General features: G+C 38.0%; 1 protein-coding gene across 1 annotated transcript in view; it reads left to right on the top strand.

Annotated features, from left to right (window-relative positions):
* Window positions 1-22914, top strand: part of Cwf19l2 (CWF19 like cell cycle control factor 2) — a 51556-nt gene extending 28642 nt beyond the window's left edge. The window contains exons 12-18 of the mRNA XM_055595868.1: window positions 1413-1550; window positions 4671-4883; window positions 7744-7860; window positions 13003-13158; window positions 14249-14329; window positions 17646-17747; window positions 21606-22914. Coding sequence (XP_055451843.1) covers window positions 1413-1550; window positions 4671-4883; window positions 7744-7860; window positions 13003-13158; window positions 14249-14329; window positions 17646-17747; window positions 21606-21749 — 951 coding nt within the window. The 3' untranslated portion in view covers window positions 21750-22914. The remainder of the gene's footprint in view (window positions 1-1412; window positions 1551-4670; window positions 4884-7743; window positions 7861-13002; window positions 13159-14248; window positions 14330-17645; window positions 17748-21605) is intronic.
* The last annotated feature ends 2487 nt before the right edge of the window (window positions 22915-25401 follow it).

Below are 25401 nucleotides of genomic sequence, written 5' to 3'. Positions count from 1 at the left end.
TTTTCATTTTAAATTTGAAGATCATGTATGATAATTAAATATACAAATAATTGTTCGTTAGGGAATTTTATGTCAAATACTGTTTGCCTGTTGTGTGCCTATCCTGCTATAGCTACTAATTGATTTTTTGAATAATTAGAAATGAGAACAAAACTTCTAATGTAATGGGAGGACTGGGGAAGATATAGAGAAAAATAGAAGTTTGCATATATAAAATGGCAAAACTGACTAGGAGTCCATAAACACAGTCAGATGCCAGTTTGAATTGCATATTGCTGAACAATCTCAATAAATGATTAAAGTCAAACACTTAGTCATTCAGGGCTGGGATTTGCATTTTGAGCATAGGCCAGAGATTAAGTATGTAGGCCAGGGAACTCATAGCAAATGAGTTTCAGGTTGGCAAAAAAAAAATTTTCAAAATTATTGTGACTATTTTATCAGGCTGGCTAGCAAAAACAGTATGTCAGATTGGTGGCCTGGCTAGCAGAAATGAACTCTTGCAGTGCTGGAAGCTGGGAAGTCAAATGAAGGCACTGGTGGGTTACATCTGGGTTTACATTGAAGCATTCTTATGTTATTCTCACAAAGTAAAGAGCAGAGACCGAACAGGTGCTGTCAAGTCCTGATAGGATACTAATCTTATTCATGGTGACTCCACCTGTGATCATCCTGATTTCCTCTCCAAAGTCCTGACTCCTGGTGCCATCATATTGGGACTGTGACACCAAGTGAGTTGAGGGAGGGATACAAGCATTAGGCCTGTAGCAGTGGTCCTTCATGTCTGTTTATTGTATACTTATTTCCTATTTGAATACTGGCAGTCTTCCTTCCATAGCACTGAGTGTTAGTATTTTAAAAATGATGCCACATGCACGCAATAGATATTATATGGAAGAGTTTTTTGCTTGGAGGTAGGAAGAGAGAGGGAAGGAGAGAGACATGGTAGGGGAGGGGGCGCCCTGACAGAGAAAGGGGAGAGGGCAGAGAGGAGAGCAAGAAAGCAGGAGGGAGAGGGAAAGAGAGTGGCAGACTGGTTCACCTGAAGTACCTGGCCCAGATGATTCAGGCCCTGGCATAGGATGTTGTCAGGACCCTAAAGGTTCCTAAGGGCAGGCCAGTTGAATTGCCTGCACAACATAACAGTAAGGAATTTTAACCACAAGAAAAGCAGAGGAGAGAGAGGAAAGGACAGTTGTGATCTTTCTTCAAACTTGGCAGTCAACTAGTGTGATACTTCCTCCTGGGAGAGAAGACAGGGAAAGGGAAGAAGCGTGAATTGTAATGCAGACTTTGTTTCACATGGAAGTAACAGTTGTGATACCTGGTGGGATTTTGTACCTTTATTATGAGATTTATGGACTGTCCATTCAAAGCATCTGCAAAAACTTCATTAGTTCGCTTTGCTGTAGGTTCCAACCCATGAGGGTAAAGAAAGGATCCGATACTTTCCTGATGATGATCATCTGTGTCTCAAAGATTTAGTCAAGAATGAGAAGATGGGAACAGATACCAATCAAAACAGACTTTTCATGAGAATGGCATCTAAGGTAAGAGACTCCCAGCAAACCTTTGCATTCTGAGAAACTGATTTGTCAGTCTGATCATACATATTAAAGAGATCTGGTTGTCTCTAATCTTAGTTTATTTCATTAAATTGAACCTTTTTACATGGTACATCAGGAAAAGATTAGGGCAGATATTGTGTGACTTTTCCAATATTTTAAGTGAAAATAATTTTTTTTCATATACTTTGAGAACAGTTCTCCTTCACCTTTTCCCAGCTCTTCCCACCTCCCCATCCACCCAACTCCATGTTCTCTCTTTCTAGAAAACAGACAAATTAAAAAACAAACCAGAGTAAAACAAAACAAACAGGAAAAAACAACAACAAAAAAGCATGAGAAACACACAATCAAAACACAAAATTCAAAACCATAATATACAAGCAGAAGACCAGCAATGTTAAAGATGCAAAATAAGGCATTATGAGACAGAACGTCTCCAAACTTTCATTGAGTGGTTTCTGTGTTGGCCATCTACTACTGGGCACTGGGGCCTCCTTTCAGTGAGACTCCATTGTTTTTTCGTGCTGGCATTTAGCGCTTGAAGACTGCTCTGCGTTAAGGTGGGGCCTTATGTCCATTTCCCTTCTTGGTGCTTGTCAGACGCCATGAACATAGTGTGCCACCGTCTTGGAGTTTTGTACCGATTTCCTTAAGTATAAAATATTTCCTACCTGTTAAAAGACTTTTTATTGATACCAGATATGACAGTATTGTGGGCCTAAAGCTGCAGAAGAATTATATATGACTGATAAGCTGAGAACATTTGAGCATACCCCAAAGAAAAGGTAGTGGGACGAAGTCCAGACAATTGATGTGTAGGAGGCCATTTATGCTGTTCTCAGGTAAATGGAACCATGTTTCAGTTCTGTTTAGGTATCATTCTCACTTAGTTGGCAAGTCTATACCAGAATCAGTTCAGACACTATAAATAAGAGAAGATTGGCAGCATCTGGAAAGCTTATAAAATATGGAAGTGCTGTCTTTCATATACAGAACATAAACATCTCCTTTAATGATATAGGAACATTGTGTTATATCTAATAGGGCCATGATTTTATAAATGGAAGCATGTACTGTGTTGTTTTAGTATACTGTAGATAAAATAAATCCATTTGTTTTCTTCTCTCTCTTGTTCTATAGAATGTATTTACAGTATGTTAATGACACGTGCTTTAGAGATTGGGTTCTTAAGGAGAGAATGTTCTTTATGTGCCAGGCCCCTTCAGCTCAGTGGTCAGACAAATGTGGCTGACGTGGTGGCCACACCTATGATCTGAGCAATCATGAGGCTCAGACCAAAGGATCAAGAATTCAAGGCCAGCGTGAGCTACATAGTGAACCTCTATTAAAACCAACAAAAAATGTGTTCCATGTAGTCTTGGAACTTGGCAGTTGTTCCAAAGACATTTCTTGTTACATTCTAAACTCTTTAAAGTGGTTGGTATTTCTTTATAGCTCACAATGTCATCTGTCTATGTGAACATTCTGCACTTGGAAAAGCATTCACTGTCTTGCCAAGTGGGCCTCTCTCAGTGTTAATTAGATCAAACTGGTTCTGTATCAAAGTCTTCAGTATTTCTCTTGGCTCTCTTCTTATTCTAGTAATTATAAAGTGATGATTAAATCCCTGAATTGTGGATTATATTTCTCCTGCAGTACCATTGAGTTTTTGCATTATGTATTTTGAAATTATGTTACTAGGCACATAAATTTAGGAATGCTGGATTTTGAAGTGCATTTTTTTCTTTCTTTCTTCTTTTTTTTTTTTTTTTTTTTTTTCTTTTTGGTTTTAGAGACAAGGTCTCACTAGGTAGCCCTTGTTGGCTTGAAATGTACTATGTTGACCAGGATAACCTTGAACTCATAGAGACCCACCTGCTTCTGCCTTCCATGTGCCAGAATTAAAGCAGGAGCATTCTTTATTTCACAATCCTTGATTAAAAATATCCTTTTGCTTAAGTAGAGCTACTCCATCTTTAAATTGTTTTAAAGGTCTGCTAAGATAAAAGTATCTTGTATTGCTTTGTATTTGGTAGGTTTTTGTTTTGTTTTTAAAGTATCAGGAAGGTATGGATAGATTGAGCAGAAGATAATGCTGTCAAAAAGGAAAAACAAGCCTACAAACACTGAACACAGTGCTGTCTTTCTGAGACTGATGGGAATACTTTTGAGGGACACGGGTAATTGAAATTTCAACTGAATCTAAAGCTACAGCTGAAGAATGGCAGCGTAGAGAGACCTGGTCATAGATCATGTGCAAGCTGGAAGGAACAGTGCCTTGAAGAGTTAACATGTGCTTGCTAGAACATAGAGAGTGAATAGGTGTGGCCAGATGTGTTAGGAGTCACTGACTCTTGATTATGACAGTGGCCACTTTTGGTGCTGCGTCTTTGCTTATATCAACTGTGTGTTGTGAGGGTAACCCCAGCAGACAGACAGTGTCCTTGTGATCGTTGTAAAGTACGGAATCGAGAGAGTGCAGAGGGAGCAAAGAGCAAGCTCGGGGTTAAATAGGGAGGAGATGGAATTTTACTCTGTTTATTTTGACTGTGCAATCAAGCTTCCAATTGCTACAGCCTTTTGTATCTAGTATTTTCTAGTCTATAGCAGAGTTTGTATTTGTTCTTATATAGAACTCTTTAAGGATGTTAAGCAGAGACATAAAATATGTTTTTTTTTCTGTTTGTCCATATGTCAGAGGAGTAGAGATCAAATGGAACAATAATTACTTTTTATGTTTGTATGTCCTGTGTTTTCAAGTAGCTTAACCTCTGCATTTTGGCTTCCTTTTAGCTCAAGTGCACATAATAATGGTTTCCATATTATAATAGTACAAAACATGAATTTGTACTTAGAAAAGATTCAGTGTCTTTAGCTGTGATGAAGTTGATGGTGGCCTCAGTAATGATACATAGATTGATTTTCTTTTTCTTTCTTTCTTTTTTTTTTTTTTTTTTTTTTTTAGCTCAAGCTTAATTTTAACCATTTAAAAAATTATAGGCTGTGTCATAGTACTTATAAATAGGACTTTAGGATGCCACTATTCAATAAAATATTAACTACTGACTTCTATCACCCACTGTTATTATTTGGGTTTTTCAGTTTATGGGAAAATCAGATGGAGACTATTATACTTTGGATGACATGTTTGTCTCCAAAGCAGCTGAGAAGGAACATCTTGGTAAAGAGGAAGAGAACCAGAGGAGAAGAGCAATAGCTGAGCACCAGAGTCTTGCTGCACAAATGGCAAAATGTTTGTACTGTTTTGACAGCGCCCAGTTCCCTAAGCACCTTATTGTTGCAATTGGTGTGAAGGTAAGAAACAAAACACAGACAAGATGAAGTCACTTCATATATTCAGATACGCTTTTTCTTCAGATACTTTTGCTGTCTAAGTTAACATAGCTCTTAGGGTTTTTGATAGCATCAGTGTTTCATTGTTTTAGCCCATGCTGTATATGATCCTGTTCTGTTTAGAATCAGCTTCTGGCTCTGCTGTTTTTGAGCTTTATGACCTAATGATTGAATTGATTTCAGTGGTAAAATCTCCCCTCAGTGTCTTAATCCAAAGCAGCTTCCTTTTTTTTTTTTTTAATTTACCTCCTCATAGCATGTCTTTGATTTCTTATAGACTGTGTCACAGTTTGAAAACTTTATTAAAGTTACATTGTCTTGTTGGTTGGGTCATTCCTCATGAACTCATGAATGTAGAGAGAACCTTTGCTCACCATTGTATTCCAAGCATCTCATCTTCTTTATGTATCACTGTAATCATTTAAAGTATCTAATACGTATAGCAATAAAGACATGGGAGCCTCAAGAGGTAAAAACTTGCTAGCTCAGCAAGGTAACTTTACTTTCTGAATGATATACAAAATATCCATTTACAAGCCTGATCGACAGCCAAACTGCTAGTTCCTTAGTTTTACCTGATACTTGCCAGCTGCTGATTTATTATTCCTGCAAGCCCAAAGAGAGCTCTATCAAAGGTCCAGTTGCTTATCAAAGAAGTTCTGGCCCCTCCCCTACATCCTTGGCAGGCTGAGCATGTCACTGTTATGGTGTGGAGCTCCAAACCAGGTCAGAAGGGGCTAAACCATTTCATGTTTACTTGGGGTAGCTCCAGGCCACCCAGCTGACTGTGCCTTGGGTCATAGAGCAAAGACCACAAGACCTCTCATAAGCAACTTGGCCTAAAATAGGCAGGAACTTTCTATTCTTTAACACCCTTATCTATGAAGGCTTTTAGTGGCATAACCAAACTATCTCTTCAGGACACACCTAACTCTATCTGACAAATGCGGTATCTATTTAGGCTTTATATTTTGCTAACAATTAGCTTTTCTCTGTATAATAACTAAATATCCGGTAACATATCAGTGTCACTTATTTCAATAAATATGGTGTGTTGGTGACTGTTTTTTACATTGTATATATTAGTTTGTGGATGTGGTAGGTGCCAAATTTTAATTGTCATGAAAAAGTAAAGAATCAGGAAAATTGAAAAAAAAATTATTTTAGTTCATTTAAAGGGCTTTTTGTTTTTGTTTTTAGAGCACAATATTGGGATTTGAATCTAGGGCTCCACCTAGGCAAGTGTTCTTCTATTAAAATGTAATAAAATAAAGTTTGATTATTACCCTGATTCAAATGGCTATTGTCATAAAGTGAGGGATAAAATGATGGCGGGGCCTTATATTGGAAAGATTTCCTATAAGTCATCTCTGAGGCACCAGTGAATGAGAAGCTTTGGCAGGGAAGAGAAAGCCAAGAAGGCTGGGTGGCGCTCCTTTGATCCCATTACTTGGGAGGCAGAGGCAGACAAATCTCTCAGTTCCTGAGTGAACTGAGAGTCTACAGAGAGAGCTCCAGGACAGCCACGGCTACACAGAGAAACCTTGGTTTTTGTGTTTGCTGTGTGTGCATGGTTGTGGCTGTTGTTTGTATGTTTATTTATTTGTTTATAAAGTAAAAACCACTGGGACGGATTTGTGAGAATGGATGACTGAGGCTGAATGAATGAGTTCTAGCTTCAGGAACTAATAGTTTGGGGGGCATTTATTATATTTATTTATTATATAATATTTTATTTCTCATCATTTATTTATTATTTTTGTATTTATTATATTTCTCATCATTCATATACTACTTATTCATACCTCCTTCTATATAATAGGTAAATAACTTCAGGTTAGGTAATCATATATGTAAAGAAACAGATTTTTACCAGAGAGGTAAAGCTATCCTGGTCTTGTTTTCTTTCCCTCAGCTGGGTTAACTCAGTTTTCTCCCATAATGAGAGAAATTGCCTTATTGATACACATAATTTAAACAAAAAGAAAACAACTCTCCTCACAAAGGAATAAGAGCTAAGTATGAATGACCGTGGTCCAGGAACTTCAGTTTAGGTCACCCTAAGTTCCATGTTCCAGTCTCTTAAAAATTCACTGATGCTCTTAGAATAACAGAATAAGGAAAAAGAAAGAAAAAAAATCATGACACTTTGTATGTATTATTGAAAACACCAGGTAGGCAAGTTATTATAGAACAGCTGGGAAATCTCATCATTCTGAGGCTTCTTAGCTTTTGATTGGTAGAAGTTAGTGCTTTGTTGTATATTTTGGAAGTTTTACATATTGGTCACAGGAGTGTTACACAAAAAGGAGAGAAGTAAACGGCTTTTAAGGGGGCAAAAGGTTAAAGGTGGTCAGGGTAACATGGCTCTGGATTTGCAGCATGTTAGACTCTACAACAACTGGAGCTTTGGCCAGTTCATTAGCTCTAAACAGCACAAGATGCAGCTCATCAGGAATTTCCATTCATAAGGTTTACGTTGTCTTTTTATTTTTCAAAACAGTATGTTGTTTTCAGCATTTGTAAATATACAGTTACTTCAGATAAAAGATCAAGTGGCATTTGTTCTTGTTCTTTCTTGGGAAGTCTTAGTTTTTAATGTCTTTTATGAAAACTGAGACTTGTGTTCTGAATTTCTAGTTTTTTAGAAGCCATTTCCACGATGTTTTAAATGTAAAAACTATCTTTGAGAGTATTTAAAAGAGAAATAGTTTTTATAAACAAGTGTGCCATAATAAGTACCCATGATTTCACTACTGTAGTCTCATCTGTTACAGCTAAGACCAAATAATAACACATCACCATTGGAATTTTCCTCTAGGTTTATTTATGTTTGCCCAATTGTCGGTCTCTCACTGAGGGCCACTGCCTCATCGTTCCTCTGCAGCATCATCAAGCAGCCACTGTATTGGATGAAGATATCTGGGAGGAGATTCAGGTTAGTACTTCAATGCTCAGTGTCTACAAGACTTGTTTTGCAAATTATTATGATAAATTCAAACAGGTTTGATATTTTTACTTGACAATTTGTAGGTGTCTAGATCATATTTCTTTCTCATTATTTTTATTTTTGTCACATTCTCCTATTTTGAAATCTTTTGTTTATTAAACAAACTTTGAAAGTAATTACTTTAAAAAAGACAATTGGTCTCCAATAAAAAGGACACAGACTAACAGAATGGTTGCAGAAACAGGAACCAACCTTGTGCTGCATTCAGGAAACGCACCTCAGCAGAAAGATAGACAGTGCCTCAGAGTAAAGGGCTGGAAAAGGTTTTCCAAGCAAATGGAACCAGGAAGCAAGTTGAAGGAGCCATCCTAATATCTAATAAAATAGACTTTCAACCAAAGTTAATCAGAAGAAATGGGAAACAACACACCATTCTCATAAAAACAAAACAAAACAAAACAAAAAACCAAATCCACCATGAGGACATCACTAACCTGACCATCTATGCCTCAAATACAAGGGCACCTGCATTTGTAAAAGAAACATTAATAAAACTGAAACCACACATCAATCCTAAGACATTAATAGTGGGAGGCTTCAACACCCCACTTTCACCAAGGGACAGAAGCTAAATAGTGAAATAATGAAGCTTACAGAGGTCATGGATCAAATGGGCCTGATAGATGACTACAGAACTTTTCACCCAAACACAAAAGAATATACCTTCTTCCCAGCCCCCAGAGAACCTTCTCCAAAATTGACCATATAGTCAGGCACAAAACTTCAATAGATACAAGAAGATTGAAATAACCCCTTGTATCCTATCAGACCACCATGGTCTAAAGCTGGACCTCAGCAATTACAGAAATAACAAAAAGCATATACAATGCGGAAACTAAACAATCCTCTACTCAGCAACAACTGAGTCAGGGAAGAAATAAGGAAATTAAAGACTTCCTAGAATTCAGTGAAAATGAAGGCACTTAAACGTATAGGACACAACAAAATCACTGCTAAGAGAAAAGTTCATTGCACTAAGTGCCTTCAAAAAGAAATTTGAGACATCTTATACAAGCAACTTAACAGTACACCTGAAAGCCCTAGAAAAAAAAAAAGAAGCAGATACACCCAGGAGGAGTGGACAGCTGGAAAGAATCAAACTCAGGGCTGAAATCAATAAATTAGAAACAAAACAATTCAGAGAATCCATGAAACCCAGAGCTGGTTCTTTGAGAAAATAAGATAGATAAACCCTTAGCCAAACTAACTAAAAGGCAGAGAGACACTATCCAAATCAACAAAATCAGAAATGAAAAGGAGGACATAACGACAGACTCTGAGGAAATCCAAAGAATCATTAGGTCTGTCTTCAAAAGCCTATATGCCACAAAATTTGAAAATCTAAATAAAATGGACAATTTTCTTGATAGATTCCACTTACCAATGTTGAATCAAGATCAGGTAAATCAATAGTCTATATCCCTTAAGGAAATAGAAGCTGTCATCATAATTCTCCCATCCATACAAAACCCAGGGCCAGATGGTTTCAGTGCAGAATTCTACTAGATACCAATACTAATACCAATATTCTTCAAACTGTTCCACAAAATAGAAACAGAAAGAACATTACCAAACTCATTCTATGAGGCCACAGTCACCTTGATACCCAGACTATACAAAGTCCCAACAAAGAAAGAATATTTCAGACTAATTTCCCTTATAAATGTTGATGCAAAAATGCTCAGTAAAATACTCACAAACCAAATCGAAGAACACATCAAAGATACCACCCACCATGACCAAGTCAGCTTCATACCAGGCATGCCAGCGTGGTTCAACATAGGAAAATCCTTCATTGTAATCCACCTTATAAACAAACTGAGAATAAATAAATAAAAAAAAAAACCTACACACACACACAAAACCCTATGATTACCTCCTTAGATGTCAAAAAAGCTTTTGACAAAAATCCAACACCCGTTCATGTTTAAAATCTTGGAGACATCAGGGATACAAGGCACATACCTAAACATAGTAAAGATAAGATATAGCAAGCCTATACCCAACATCAAACTAAACGGAGAGAAATGTAGATCAATTCCACTGAAATCAGAGACAAGGCAAGGCTGCTCACTTTCTCCATATTTCTTCACTGTAGTACTTGAAGTCCTAGCTAGCGCACTAAGACAAATAAAGGAGAGCAACAGGATACAATCTGAAAGGAAGAAGTCAAAGTATCATTATTCGCAGATGATATGATAGTATACATGAGTGGCCCCAAAAATGTTACCAGAGAACTTCTTCAGCTGCTATACACCTTCAGCAAAGTAGCTGGATACAAATTAACTCAAAAAACAAAAACAAACAAACAAACAACTCAGTAGTCCTCCTGTACACAAAAGAAAAATGGGCTGAGAAAGAAATTAGGGAAACAACACCCTTCACAATAGCCACAAAAACATAAAGTATCTTGCTGTAACTCTAACCAAGCAAGTGAAAGAGTTGTGTGACAAAAACTTCAAGTCTCTGAAGAAATTTCAAGATGTCAGAATATAGAAAGATCTCCCATGCTCGTGGATCAATAGGAGTAACTTAATAAATTAGGAATAGTGCTACCTCAAGACCCAGCTATACCACTCCTGGACATAGACCCAAAATGTGCACCACCATACAAGGACATTTGCTCAGCTATACTCATAGCAGCTTTATTCGTAACAGACAGAATCTGGAAACAACCTAGATATCCCTTAATAGAAGAATGGATACAGAAATTTGTGGTACATTTACACAATGGTGTGCTACTTAGCTATTAAAAACAAGGAAATCATGAAATTTTCAGGCAAATGGATGGAACTAGAAAGGATTATCCTAAGTGAGGTAACCCAAAACCAGAAAGACATGTATGGTATATACTCACTTATAAGTGGATATTAGCCATATAATGGAGGATAATCAACTACGCAGACCAAAAGAAGCTAAATTACACGGAGGACCCTAGAAAGATGCATAATTCTCCTTCAGAAAGGCAGAGAGAATGGACCCTGGAAGTTGCTGAAGAGAAGGAGCAGGACAGGAGCCCACCACAGATGTCCTCTGAAAGACTCCACCCAGCGGGGGATCGAAGCAGTTGTGAAGACTGACACCCCAATTTTGTGAGAGTGTAGGGAGTCTTACTGAAGAAGAGAAGGATAAAAGGGCTCAGAGGGGACGGAAGTGCCACAAGGAGACCAACAAAGCCAAAAAAATCTGGACCTGTGGGTATGCAGAGACTGATGATCAACCAATGACTATACATGGAGAGGACCTAGATGTAGCCAATAGGCAGCTCAGTCTCCAAGTGAGTCTTCTAAGATGGGGAGCAGGGGCAGTCTCTGACATGAACTCAGTTTCCTGGTCTTTGATCACTTCCTCCTGGTGGGTGTCCTTACCAGGCCACAGAGGAAGAGGATCCAGGGGCTAATGATCTCCTAGGGTAAGATAGGGTAACATTGTTACTCCTAGGGTAACATTAGGCTAGGGTAAGATAGTAGGGAGGAAAGACTCCCCCTTTTCAGTGGACTAGGGAAGGGGAATGGGGGGGAAGAGGGAAGGAGGATGGGACTGAGAGGAGACAAGGGAGGAGTCTACATTCAGGATACAAAGTGAATAAATTGTAAAGTATAATAAAATAAAAAGTAAAAAAGACAATTGGGTTTCTAATTAGTGCTTTTTGCAGCTTGAGATTATCATTTTTATTAAATTGTAGCCAAAGAAGAAAGTTTCTGAGAATGAAAAGATGTGGAGTCAGGTGTCCAGGCAGCAGCCACTGCTGCCCCTGTTGCCATGGTGATTGTGCTCCCGTACCAGCTTCTGTTTTATCTGTTCCCTTCATAGCATACCCGGGTGCACTTCATAGCATGTCATGCCCTCCATGGCTCTGAAGTCAGTTCTGTGAGTCAGTTACACAGTTTTATGGCTGATGCTCTAACAGACTGAGAGCCACAGAATGGGTTAAATTGTTGCTGAGCTATTTCAAAACCTTACAATGCTTAAGAAGGAAAGGAAATTCTTATTTTAAGTGCTGTTACTTGTAGAGGTCACCTAGCACCCAGGTGAAAAATGTGGAATTGCAAGACTTCAGAAAAGAAGACAGTACATACTTGCTTTGGCAGACTACGGGTAAAGATTCCAAAAGAGGACATCGTTGCTTGCATTTTATGAAGTGTTTTCTATTTCTGTGCTTTTTAAAGTTGGTACTCCCAGAGCTCATGGGTCAATTATGTTGTTTCAAAGGCCAAACATAACTAAGAACGCAGACAAATTAATTTTGATGTGAAAAAAATACATATTTTCTAAAAGAAAGTAAAAAGTTTGGGAATTTAGTCTTTAGGTACTATTATAGGACTGTTCTGACGTGCTTTTAAAATTTTATGAAAAACTGATTTAATGGGATAAAATAGAGTGCAAAAAGTATTCACTTACATGAATCTTGTGTGTATGTTGTGTATTTCTGTGGGAAATTAAGATATGTGGTGAAAAGCTTTCAGGTGAGTAAAACAGTCCACTCGACAGTGAGCTCATGAATGTAATGGCATTATAGTTCTTCTTGGGAAAGGAAGGAGAACATTAGACATTCCACAGGGCTGAAAAGTGAGTGCAGAGATGTTTATACCAGTGAGGCTGAAATAGCACAGTTTTGTTTTGTTTTTCTTTTACTTCCAAATTTGTGTGACACTCAAATTAATTATACTCTGGTGACTATCCCTCTATTTATGCATCCATTTATTAGATATGTTTTGAAAAGTGATTTGACCTAACACAAAATATTGTTTGAAAATGCAGAAGTTCTTTTTCAGTCATTTTGTTTTTACATACTATTACTAATAACACTGGATTTAACCTTGGATCTTATATTTGGCAGAAAATGTAAAGATAATTCCGTCAAACATACTTGAGTAACTATAAATTGCAAATGAGAAAGATGCAAATGGTATAGTATTATTTTTTATGTTGTGCTCACAGAATTTTTTTTTCTTTAATGCAGTTGATCATCTCAAGTTATCCCATCTAACCCAGAGTTTTTCAGACACAAACTTTTGCAAATGTGGAGTTCTTGAATATATGGCTTTGGCTTTTTTCCCTTTTCTCTAGATGTTTCGGAAATCATTGGTGAAGATGTTTGAAGATAAAGGATTGGATTGTGTCTTCCTAGAGACTCATATGGGCATGAAGAAACGGTACCACATGGTTTATGAGTGTATCCCTCTCCCAAAGGAAGTGGGTGATATGGCTCCCATCTATTTCAAGGTATTTAAAAGCTGATTTTGTATAGATTCTTGTTTATATATTCACTTTGGGGGGATGTATTTGTAGTAATATATTCATTCCAAATTTTATATAAAAAGTGAGGTAAAGCATAAACTATTCAAAGCACATTTCTGTGTAAAGAATTTTGAGCTTTTTATTTAAGGAGGCTTAGAAGTAAATAAGCAACCTGGCGCAGTGGACACGCAAGTAATTCCAGCACTTTGGGGGCAGGGGCAGGCAGGTCTCTGTGAGTTCAAAGCCTGGTCTGCAAAGCGAGTCCTGGACAGCCCAAGCTACCCAGAGAAACTCTGTCTCAAAAAAACAAAACAAACAATAAAAGTGTAAGTGAGCTATAAAATACTGAATTATTTTAGTTTTTTTTTTTTGTTTTTGTTTTTGTTTTAGTGAAGTCAGTGTTTTACCATGAAGCACTTCCAAGTCATAACTCTATAAAAATGAACTCATTCAATTGTAAATAGGGAATAACAGCCTATATGATATATATGTATATGTGTGATTTTGCTTAATGTTAATTTCGCATTAAAATGTATTTCCTTAATTGTAACCACTAAAAAAAGATTTTGTAAATAATACCTCTACTACTTAGAAAATCTTAAAATTCCATTTTTTTTTATTTTTTTATTTTTTTATCCATGCTTTTAAAACATAAACTTTAGTTTGTATGGGATGAAATCACGTTTGGTAGGCACAAATCATATTCACTCTTCTGACGTTTGGAAGAATAGTAAAATTAAATGGATTTATATGAGTAGATTTCTAAGAATAAAAAAGAAATTTGTGAAATTGTATATTCACAGATGTTCTCTAAGATCACTTTTTGTCACATGAAGCGGAGCTGGTTACCACTCATGAAAAATGAGTAAAAAGAATACTGTCTCTGAGTAAATGTCAGGCTTCAAAAAGTCCAGTAGTTCTAGTTTTCGGTCTTCTGTTAAGGCCCCCCCTTAACCGTAGCCTGTGATGTGCACTGTGCCTGCATTAACTAAACAGAGAAACAGCGAAAACCAGTGTCTTTGTGTTGGCTCTTCTGTTGATTTTTGTTGTTGTTGTTCAATTACCTCTTTCTTAGAAAGCCATAATGGAATCTGATGAAGAATGGTCCATGAATAAGAAGCTGATTGATTTGTCTTCAAAAGATATTAGGAAGTCTGTGAGTAGTATTAAGATTTTCTAATATAAGAAATTACTGTTGTGTTGAGAATATTTGTGAAAGTCTACGTTTTGGTTGAGAATTAGGTTATTTGGCTGAGTAAGGGTGAAGTAGCTAAGAAGAAAGTGTGTTCATTCATTCTCCTTTGCAAAATGCTTATTTGTTTGTAGGGGATTTTGTGTGTTCAGACAAACCCTCCTTCCTGGCCCTCAGCCCTCCATTTTACCCCCATAATCAGATGTGGTGGCCACTGCACTCTGCCATGACAGCATCTCAGGAGAAGACATTCTTGTCACTGTATTATAATAAAAGATACAGTTGCGTATGGATGTTATTTTGAGTTTGGGACACTTTCGTTTTTTGTAATGTTCTGCCTTCCCAATCTCCCTTTCTCCCCACTCCATTTAAAAAGAAAAAAAAAAATGTGTGTGTATGAATCTGTGTGTCCTCACGTCCTCGCCGCCTACTGTGTTTGAGACAGGGTCTCTTATATGCTGCTTTATACACTAGGCTAACTGACACAAGCCTCCAGGGTCTCTTATCTCTGCATTCAGTCTTGCCATAGCAATCCTGAGAGCATAGATGTGCGCTACTACATCAAGGTTGATTGGGTTCTAGGGATCCCAATTCGTCAGGTCCTTCCACTTTATAGCAAGGATCTGCTGAACCATTTCCCTGGCCCCAAACTTACTTTTTTATATAGGCATTCCTTGCTACATTCTTAGAAAGTAGTAGCTGAGTTCGAGTGTGTATTTACCACTTCTTGGGGGATATATGTAAGTTTTGACTTGCAGGTTCAGTTTTTGATGCAATATAATAATTACCTCTATAATGACCATTCTTTTGTAGAATTAGAAATTAAATTGAATAGATATTTGATAGACATAGATTGCTTTTGAATTTACTTTTAAAAATAACTTAGTAAGTCTTTATTGCATGCCTGCCATTTATCAGCTCTGTTCTAAGCATGCTTATTATGTAGTAGACCAGAACAGAGAAAATGGAGCTTACTATAATGCAGGCTGTCAATTCAGCCCATATGCTAAACCCAGTCTTCCCTATGGAGTGGTTTGTTATTGTTGTTATATTTAAATACAGATGTACTGGCCCATGTATTACCTATGGAGGCTTTTCATGCTGCTAAGGGTTGAATAGTCTGAGATCAGATGACCTTCAAACCCTAAAGCATTTCAGCATGAACCCTTTTTTACAGAAAATGTATGGCCACTGCTGTTCAAGTAGATGTCACTGGTATATTTTCCTTTCACATCTAATGTTAAACACGTGGATGGTTAGCATGCTCTATCATACTAATAGTGCAGTCCAAACATGCAGATTTCGTAGAACTAGTGAAGGTTTAGGTTTTTTGGTGGTGGTGGTTGGCTGGTTGGCTGCTTTGTTCAAGACAGGGTTTCTGTGTAGCCTTAGCTGTCCTGGGCTCTCTTTGTAGACCAGACTGGCCTCAAACTCAGAGTGATCTCCCTGACTCTGCCTCCCCCGAATGCTGGGATTAAAGGCTTGCCCTGCCACACCTAGCTTTCTCCAAGGGATTTAGTGTTACAGCTCTCGTAGATGTTCAGTGAAACAGCTTATGTGTTTTATTCGGGGTGAATAAGAGCTGTTTGAATCGTGGGGGGTGGGGAGGGATTTTTGAGGGTGGGAGTATATCATTGGCGGGGGCTGAAATGCTGGGGATGCTTTATTTGCATGGAGAGAAATTCAAGTTGCTCAGCTACATGCCTACCCCGAGAGTCATAGCGGCGGCCTGTACCAGAACATGCTGGCTCAGAACAGGGAGGGAGCCATCCTGATCCCTGCAGGTCTCAAGACTGAGATTTCCAAGGTTTGGACACATCCCAACCTGACTCTAGTTCCATGCTGGTTTCCCCAGTGGCACATGTGCCCCCCACGGAGCTTTGACATATTTAGGGCCCCCGGAATATAATACAAAGGAAAAAAAAAAGAGTGCTGATACCATACACTTCTTCATGTTATTTCTCAAAGTATTGCCTGCTGCATGCCTGAGAGTCTAATTGGGTGGCCGTGTCTTTCCTTTGGTCCTTGGACAGCTTTGCACAAAGTATTTTTGCACAGGACATAGAAATGAAAGTAACTGTCTCCTATTCTCTGAAATTTGAGCCTGGGAGTTGCATATACCTCATTCTCTTGGATGTTCCCAGCAAATCTCAGAATGTTGCATGTTTGTCCTGAGACTCAAGTGTTGCAGAGCTGTCTGGCTTTATATACTCACGAGAATCAGAGATGTGCTTATAGCCTTATCTAGTTGTCCTGTGTTTTTTGTTTTTTGTTTTTTTTTTTTTTTTTTGATTGTTAAGGTCATGCATAACTATTACCTTAAAAATAGAGAACTATAGAAAATATGAATACATAAAGTACCATTTTTATGCTTATACTATTTGTAAACTGTTTTTTAAATTTGTGCTTTCTGTTGGCCTTAATTGTATTTGATTTATAATGCTTCAAGAAGACTTCTGTGTTCCTACCAAACAGCACTACACACTCTATAAAGTTGTGCCTTCCCAAGTACTCAAAACCAAATGTGTGCAGTTAAGTAGGAACACTGGGTCAGTGTGCAGAAGAGTCATGCTGATTGTGTGGTCGTGTTAGAGGGAAAGCTTACTGTATAGTGACCAACCTGGAGAATTTCTAGTGATAAACGTTGGAACGTAGAAGAAAAACTTACAGAGATACAAAATCTATTTAATGATAGGGAAGTAAGAAATTATAGCTCTTTCAATCAGTATGGAGATTAAAACTGTATGTGTGTGTTTGTAGAAAGGGAGAAAGAGAAGGATAATAGAGAGCTGATCCCAAAGATACTGTGAAACTAACTTGATAAACTAAATATTGCTATATCTACTTCACCAGTTAGTGAGATAAATAAAAATATAAACTTATTTATGTTTGATAAGTATTATCATAGTAAAGATTTTATGCACCTACCAGCATATCCATAGATATATGACCAAGCTTCCTCTTCCTAAGTAAAATATGAAACCATATCTTTATTTGTGTAATCATAGAAAAAATATCCCTTCGCTACATAAGAATATTTTAATGCTTTTTTTTCTATTATCTCCAAGAACAGGAAAGTATTTGCTTTGATTGTGAATGACTAGACTTGAAGATCTGTCTTGCTGAAAGGCTATCAGAGTGAACTCTGTGGAAAGTTAGGTCATCAGAATTTTGCCATGTAGATTATTCGGATGCATGATTAGTTCACTGATGACAGAGAATCAGAGCAACAAGTACACACAGCTTTTCCATTTCACGTGTGATTTGTTTGTTTACCTAGGTGCCCAGAGGCTTGCCTTACTTTGCTGTAGACTTTGGCCTTCAAGGAGGATTTGCCCATGTCATTGAAGATCAACACAAATTTCCTCATTACTTTGGAAAGGTATATTCACAAATTTTATAAAACCTTGAATTTTAGTGGTTTGGTTAATACTTCCCTTGTGAAAGAAAATTAAAAGTTCGGGTACAGTGTACAAGAAATTGATGAGTTCTTCTCTATATAAGCTTTAAAGAGAGAGAGAGAGAAGTTAGGAAGTAACAATAAAAATATCAGAATATTCATGACAGAGTTAGAGATATCATTGTGTAACCGGACATTTTTGGTAGTGGGCATTTAGTAACTGTTTTCCTTTGGAGTCAGGCAACTTTGTCCTGAAAAGTGCTGACAGTTGCTAAAATTTATTCAGGGCTTTACAGTGTGCCTCTCTACTGTTCTAATCAGTCATCCGGTGCTCACAGCAGCTCTGTTGTTTAGATTTTGGTGTAACATTTGTTATGCAGGTAGAAAAAATCTAAACTGCAGACAGGCTGTGTAACTTGCCTAGAGTTATATGCTAAGTGAGAGAGCCTGGCACCACAACCTATGGTGAGTGCAGAGGGTAATGGCTTCATAATGGCTTCAGCTCTTCCTTTACACTTAAGGTACAAACCAGGAAAAATAAATGACTAATTTCACAGTTAGGTTCTGGGCACATATGAAAGTCTCAGTCTTGTTTTTCATTGCTGAGTAGTATTCCATTGTGTAAATGTACAATTTCTGTATCCATTCCTCAACTGAGGGACATCTGGGTTGTTTCCAGGTTCTGGCTATTATGAATAAAGCTGCTATGAACATGGTTGAGCAAATGTCCTGGTGTACTTGAGCATATTTTGGATATATGCCTAAGAGTGGCATAGCTGGATCTTGGGGTAGCACTATTCCTAACTGTCTGAGAAAGTGCCAGATTTCTTTTGCCAGAAAGCGCCAAAGTGGTTGTATAAGTTTACATTCCCACCAGCAATGGAGGAGGGTTCCCCTTTCTCCACATCCTCTCCAGCATGTGTTGTCACTTAAGTTTTTGATCTTAACTGTTCTGATGAGTGTAAGGTGATATCTCATGGTCATTTTGATTTGCATCTCTCTGATGGCTAAGGACATTGAGCATTTCTTTAAGTGTTTCTCTGCCACTCGTTATTCCTCTATTGAGAATTCTTTGTTTAGCTCTGTACCCCACTTTTTAATTGGATTACTTGATTTGTTGCTGTTTAACTTCTTGAGTTCTTTATATATTTTGGATATTAGCCCTCTGTTAGATATAAGGTTGGTGAAGATCCTTTCCCAATTTGTAGGCTGTTGTTTTGTTCTCACTACAGTGTCCTTTGCTTATACTCCATCCAAGGACCGTGGAGATAACCTAGAACCCCTACACAGATAGAGCCTGTGGCAGCTCAGTCTCCAAATGGGCTTCCTAGTAAGGGGGTCAGTGGCTGGCTCTTTGATCACCTTCCCTTGATGGGGGAGCAGCCTTACCAGGCCACAGAGGAAGACAATGCAGCCAGTCCTGATGAGACCTGATAGACTAGGGTCAGAGGGAAGGGCAGGAAGACCTTCCTATCAGTGGACCAGGAAAGGGGCATGGGAAGACAAGAATGAGGGAGGGCAGAATTGGGAGGGAATTAAGAAAGGGGCTACATCTGGAATACAAAGTGAATACACTGTAATAAATTTTTTCAAAAAATTTTTAAAAAAAGAAAAAATAAAAAGGAAAGTCTCAGTCATTTGATTGTCAGTAGTTTCTTTCAGGGAAGGAAAATAAAATGGCTTCCTAAGAGTAGATTCCTTAAATTAGAGGTCTACTTACTAAATGTCTATAGATTCATGTTGATAAACTAGAATGAAATTAATGCAACATTTGAAATTGGCAAAATGAATCTGGGTCTAGCTCAGGCCTTCTTGTACTACCTTTTCTGCTGTGCCTTAGTGAACTTTTCTGAGAGTTCACAATTGCCCACCCTTCTTCCCTCTAGATGTAGCTCTCATCTGCCTGAGGTCATGGTCTACAATAAATAGGATGTGCCGATAGGAAGGAGAGCTCTTATTTGGATCCAGAACTTACTATGGTCTTTAATGGGTAGTCAGATTCCAAAATCACAGACATCTTTGAATTATCCCATAGCCCAGGCTGGCCTTGAACTCACCACATTGCTGAAGATGTCTTTCTGATTGCTGAGTTTCTAGGAGTGTACCATCACACCTATCTGTATGTAGCCTTGGGGATCAGATCCACACTTTCATGCACATCAAGCTCACACTCTGGCACTCCACTGAGATGTGTCCCCAGCCCTGTTTGAGATGTTTACAGACTTTTTTTTTCCCTGCTTTGTTAACAAAAACAAAACAAAAAATAACTTTGTTTTCACTCCTGTGAAAAAACCTATTATTATTTCCTTAGAGGTTTCTACTTCTGATGTCCATCCTCTTTGCCTTTCAGGATCGGGATTGAGCATTTTAGTCAGAGTCCTCCCTCTTGATTAGTTTCTTTAGATGTGCAGATTTTAGTAGGTTTATCCTATATTACATGTCTATGTGAGTGAGTATATACCATGTGTGTCTTTCTGCTTCTGGGACAGCTCACTCAGGATGATCCTTTCCAGTTCCCACCATTTATTTGCAAATTTCATGATTTCCTTATTTTTCATTGCTGAGTAGAATTCCATTGTGTAGATGTACCACAATTTCTGTATCCATTCTTCAGTTGAGGGGCATCTGGGTTATTTCCAGCTTCTGGCTATTATAAATAAATCTGCTACAAACATGGTTGAGCAAATGTCCTTGTTGTGTACTTGAGCCTCTTTTGGATATATGCCTAGGAATGGTATGGCTAGATCTTGAGGAAGCGCTATGATTTCTAACTGTTGTATTGTTGTTGTTTATTTTGTTTTTCGAGGCAGGGTTTCTCTGTGTATCCCTGGCTGTCCTGGACTTGCTTTGTAAACCAGACTGGCCTTGAACTAACAGAGATCCACCTGCCTGTGTCTTCCAAGTACTGGTATTACAGGCATGCACCATCATACCTGGCTTTTAACCATTCTTTAGATCTGGATTCATAGTTTTAAATTTTTTTTTCTAGAGAAAAGGACATCACTAACCCATCGTTTTAGTTTTTAAATTTTCACTGGGAGAATTGCCTCCCCTTGAAATATTACTCATGTATTGTTTATGGCATGCATTTTTAAGATTGAACATGTGGTTTCCATGTGTCTCAGAAGTTTAGATCCTTCTTTGTCTTGTGGCCTAAGCAAGTGCTTGGAGAACAAGAGGAAGTTTCAGAAATGGACTCTTTGCAGTAAAGGAAAGAGAACCCATTTTGTACTGTCCCATAACACATGCAAGGGTCTAGAGACAGTTTTCAACAGATACAGACTTTCTCATACTATACTGTTTAGATGGAGTGATGCCTGGAAACTTTCATGAAATCTGAATTGTCAGTTTCTCCTGGGGCCATTTACAGTGTACTTTCTTAATGATAGGTGGTTCCCTTTTTTGTTTATCCACAAGTAGGACATATGTTTGTTTATTTGTTTGTCTTATGTGTCTTAATGGTCTGCTTTACCAGTACCCTTTCCCATTGTACAGCTGACAATGTATTATTTTGGTTCTCACTGCATCTTTACTGACATATTATCTTTATGACCAAAGAATTGAAAGTTTGCTTTCTTCCTTTTGCTACCATTAGATAGATATGCTAATGAGCAAACAAGCCAACAAATTACTTCATAGGAGACACTACAGGGACTCACAGAGTTTGCAGTTAAGATTGGAAATAAGGTTTATTTTACTTGAAACTAATACGAAATATTTGTACATTGTCACAAAGAACGACTTAATATTGTATTTACTAGATAATATGTGAATAGTTCCATTCTTGATTGCATTGTATTTTATAATGTAAATGTTCATATTTTTCTTACTCTTTAAAAGGAAATCATTGGTGGTATGCTGGATCTAGAGCCCAGGCTCTGGAGGAAGGGGATTCAGGAAAGCTTTGAGGACCAGAGGAAGAAAGCGTTGCAGTTTGCTCAGTGGTGGAAACCGTATGATGTCACCAAAAGTAAAAGCTGTTAAATGTATGTCATGCATCATTTCCTCTGCTGAGCCCATTCACGTTATGCCAGTTACTTCTACAAATAACTGTGCCTTGGGCCCCAGGGAAAGCAACAGCAGTGGCGCACTCTCATTATGACATCCACATGGGTCAAGTTGTTTTTTAACTTGACTCCTAGGGACTTGATTTGGGTGATTGTGGAGTAACAGCAAGTATATCAAGATTATCGGCTCACATTCCTTTCTGTGTCTACTTCTGACTGTTCCAAATTACTCGCTTACTCTAGAGAAGGAGTTGTTTCTGGAGGTCTAGCATGGCTTCAGGGGAAATTGGGTCTGCTTCCAGGTAGAGTATGTCACCTGGTCTCTTTAAAATAATACTGGGTGTGTGCAGTACTAATTGAAATTTATTTTCATGGTTTTATAGAAGTTTCTTTTTATTTTTTACTAGTAGCATATATCATATAGTGATAATATATCACTATAGTATCTTCACTAAAAAGGATTAAAGGATTAAATGATAATGAAAATATGCGTTTTTCATTTTTGGACTTTTAAATAGTCTGAATTTTGGTAATCTTAAAAGTGATTATTTTAAGTAATTCTCAGTTGTTTGGGGTTCATGTAAAGCTAAAGTCTGTAGCCAGATCACTGCATCGGGTATTAATGTCTCAAATGTTAAAGGTGTTAAGTATCGGGTTGTTCTCGTGTTTCTACTTGATTAAATGCACTTACGTTTTCTTGTTTTAAACATTTGGTTTTGAGAAAGCCTTGTATTTGAAAACTATGAATTGTAGTAAGTCTTTAACATGTTTTTAAAATGTGACATTTGTTATAAAATGCTAATACTTAGAATCAGTAGGAAGTGTGCTCCAGGGTACCTCATGTTTAATGGCAGCTTGTCACTGTTTCCATGTTTGTTCTTTGTATACCACAAAGGCAACTGATTTTTGTTCTTTTCAAATTTTACAAATATGTTGAAGCTTAATGGTTTTAATCTTCAATAATTATAAGTTACATCTAAGTGTGTATATGTACATATCTAGACATTTGGTATCAGAGTCTTTTCACTGTTAGCTTTGCATTGAGTCTTATGTTCATTTTTTAATCAGTGAGTTAAAACATTTAATTATAGAGTACTATTTAAGGTTGATAGTTCAAAAAATATAAATACTCCTGCCCCAAATTCTACTGAATCTGTAGCATGTCTATCCCAACTGAACTCTTGGTTCCAGTTGCTTCTTGATGTACAATCAATTCCTCAAAACCTCAATGGCTTATAATAGTAGCTATTATCTTATAACTTATAGTTAGGGATTTTAATGATTTGCCTTTACATTATGATGTCTAGGCCCTTGGCTAAAGTGGTTCAAAAATATCTGGAGATGACGGGACTCGTGTGTGGAAGGACGTCTGTTCTTTATACTGCAAATGTTGGTTCTGGAATATTCTCTGTGGCTTTGTCTCTTACCTGTCTAGTGTCTGGGCTGAGGACCAGCTGGGTATCTTCTGGTCTCATATGTTCAGATAGTTGGAATTCCTCTCTTCCTTAAACTCCCCAGAGTAACTATTCCAAAGGAAAGCTCTAAGAAGTGGGACGTGCCAGCCCCCCAGGGCAGAGCCCAGATTCTGATACAGCTTGATATTTCTGTGTCATGTTTGCCAAACTTAACTTAAAGCCTGCCTACATCTAAGAAGATGGGAGGGTTGAGTATGCTAGTACAAGCCTTTTTTTTTTTTTTTTTTTTTTTTTTTGCTTCTTTAACATTTGGTCTTTATTTAAAAAGTTTCTTACACAATGAAATATTTGGATTATAAAATATAATGGATAAAAATTATAAGAAGACGTGAAAAATATTTTTGTTTTTTTTTCTTTTCTTTTTGTTTTATTTATTTATTTATTTATTTATTTTTATTTTTCTTTTTCTTTTTAGTTACAATTTGTTAACTCTGTGTCCCAGCTGTAGCCCGCTCCCTCATTCCCTCCCCCTTCCCAGCTCCCTCCCTGGTCTCCTCCTTGCCCCTTTCCAAGTCCACTGATAGGGGAGGACCTCCTCCCCTTTCATTTGACCCTGTTTTATCAGGTATCTTCAAGGATGGCTGCAAAGCCTTTAATTCCCACACTTGGGAGGCAGGCAGGTCTCTGTGAGTTCAAGGCCAGGCTGGTTTACATAGTCAATTCCAGGTCAGCCAGGACTACATAGAGATCTAATCTCAAACAAAACAAAATGCTTCTGGGAGGATATTGGGGAGGGGTGCAGGTTCTAGCTGAGACCAGCAGGGGTCATGGAGACTGAAGAGGACACCCTCTAACTAGACAAGACTCCTATTCAGAGGGGGAGAAGAACGCAAACCCACCCACAAAAATTTCAACTCAAAATTTACCCTGCCTACAAGATGTGCAGAGAAAAAGGTAAGGCAGAGATTGAAGGAATATCCAACCAATTCCTGGCCCAACTTGAGACCCACGTCATGGGAGAGAGCCAACCCCTGACACTACTAAGGTTCCTCTGCTATGCTTGCAGGTAGAAGATTTAGCATAACTGTTCTCTGAGAGGCTCCACCCAGCAGTGGATCAAAACAGTTGCTGAGATTCACAGCCAGACACTGGGGGAAGCAAAAGGAGTTTTGTGGAAAAGGGAAGAATAGAAAGACTTGGAGGTGAAAGGAGCTCCATAAGAAGACCAACAAAAACAGCTAACCAAGGGCCCATAGAGGCTTGCAGAGACTGAAGACCCAACCAAGGACCTGTGCATAGACTGTTCCTATTCTACACAACTGTAGTCAGTGGGCAGTACCGGCTTCGTATGGGTGCCCTAGTAAGGAGAGCCAGGGCTGTCTCCATAGTGGACTCTTTTGCCTGCTTTTTGATTACTTCCCCCTGGCAGAGCTGCCTCCCCAGGCCAAGGGGAAGAAAATGAGCTCAGTCCTGTGCAACTTGATGAGCTGTGTGTTTGGGGGGGGGGGATCCCTTTTTCTGAGAAATGGGGAGGAGGAGAGGAAATGAGGGTGGGACTGGAAGGAGAGGAGGGAGGGGACTATGATTAGAATATAAGGTGAATAAATTAATTAAAAACAAAGGAGGGGGTCATAGTAGGAGAAATATGTAATCATGTAAACTCTTTAGTTTTTTGCAATTCTCTGTGTACAAATTTACATTTCTCTCCTGTTTAAAAAACAAACAACAAAAACCTCCTGTGTTCAAATTCTCCTAAGAAAGCATCATTGTAGGGAGGTTTTAGGCTTATGCTTATGGTTCAGGGTCTCTCCTAAAGCAAGACGGAGGTAAAGAGCTACTGAGGTGTTTTTCCATTCAACCTGAACACCTGTATACTTGAAGAAGCAAATCTCCTCATGCACATATGCCATTAAACCTACAGCAGTGAGAGAAGCATATGTCAGTGCAGTATGCACAGTCTTTGAAGAGGAAGGAAGGCAGTTGGGAGAAATGTGTCAGTCCATATTCTCAAGTGAGTCTAAAATTAAGTTGGGCATATGTTACTGTCTTCTGTATTAGAGCCTCAGTCTGTTCTTAAGAAAAGTCTAGCTCTTTCCTCTATTCTTTCTACTCTTAAATTAATTAGCTGAGTTGACTTTCCTTATGCATAAGAAATTGTTCAAGAATTATGTCTACCCTTACAAAGATGTAGCAGATTGGCAGTTTAGGCTTCAA

Source organism: Psammomys obesus, unplaced genomic scaffold (assembly GCF_907164565.1).
Source record: "Psammomys obesus unplaced genomic scaffold, mPsaObe1.curated_primary_1811, whole genome shotgun sequence".
Classification (NCBI taxonomy): Eukaryota; Metazoa; Chordata; class Mammalia; order Rodentia; family Muridae; genus Psammomys; species Psammomys obesus.
This window is presented reverse-complemented; position numbering and strand designations above follow the sequence as displayed.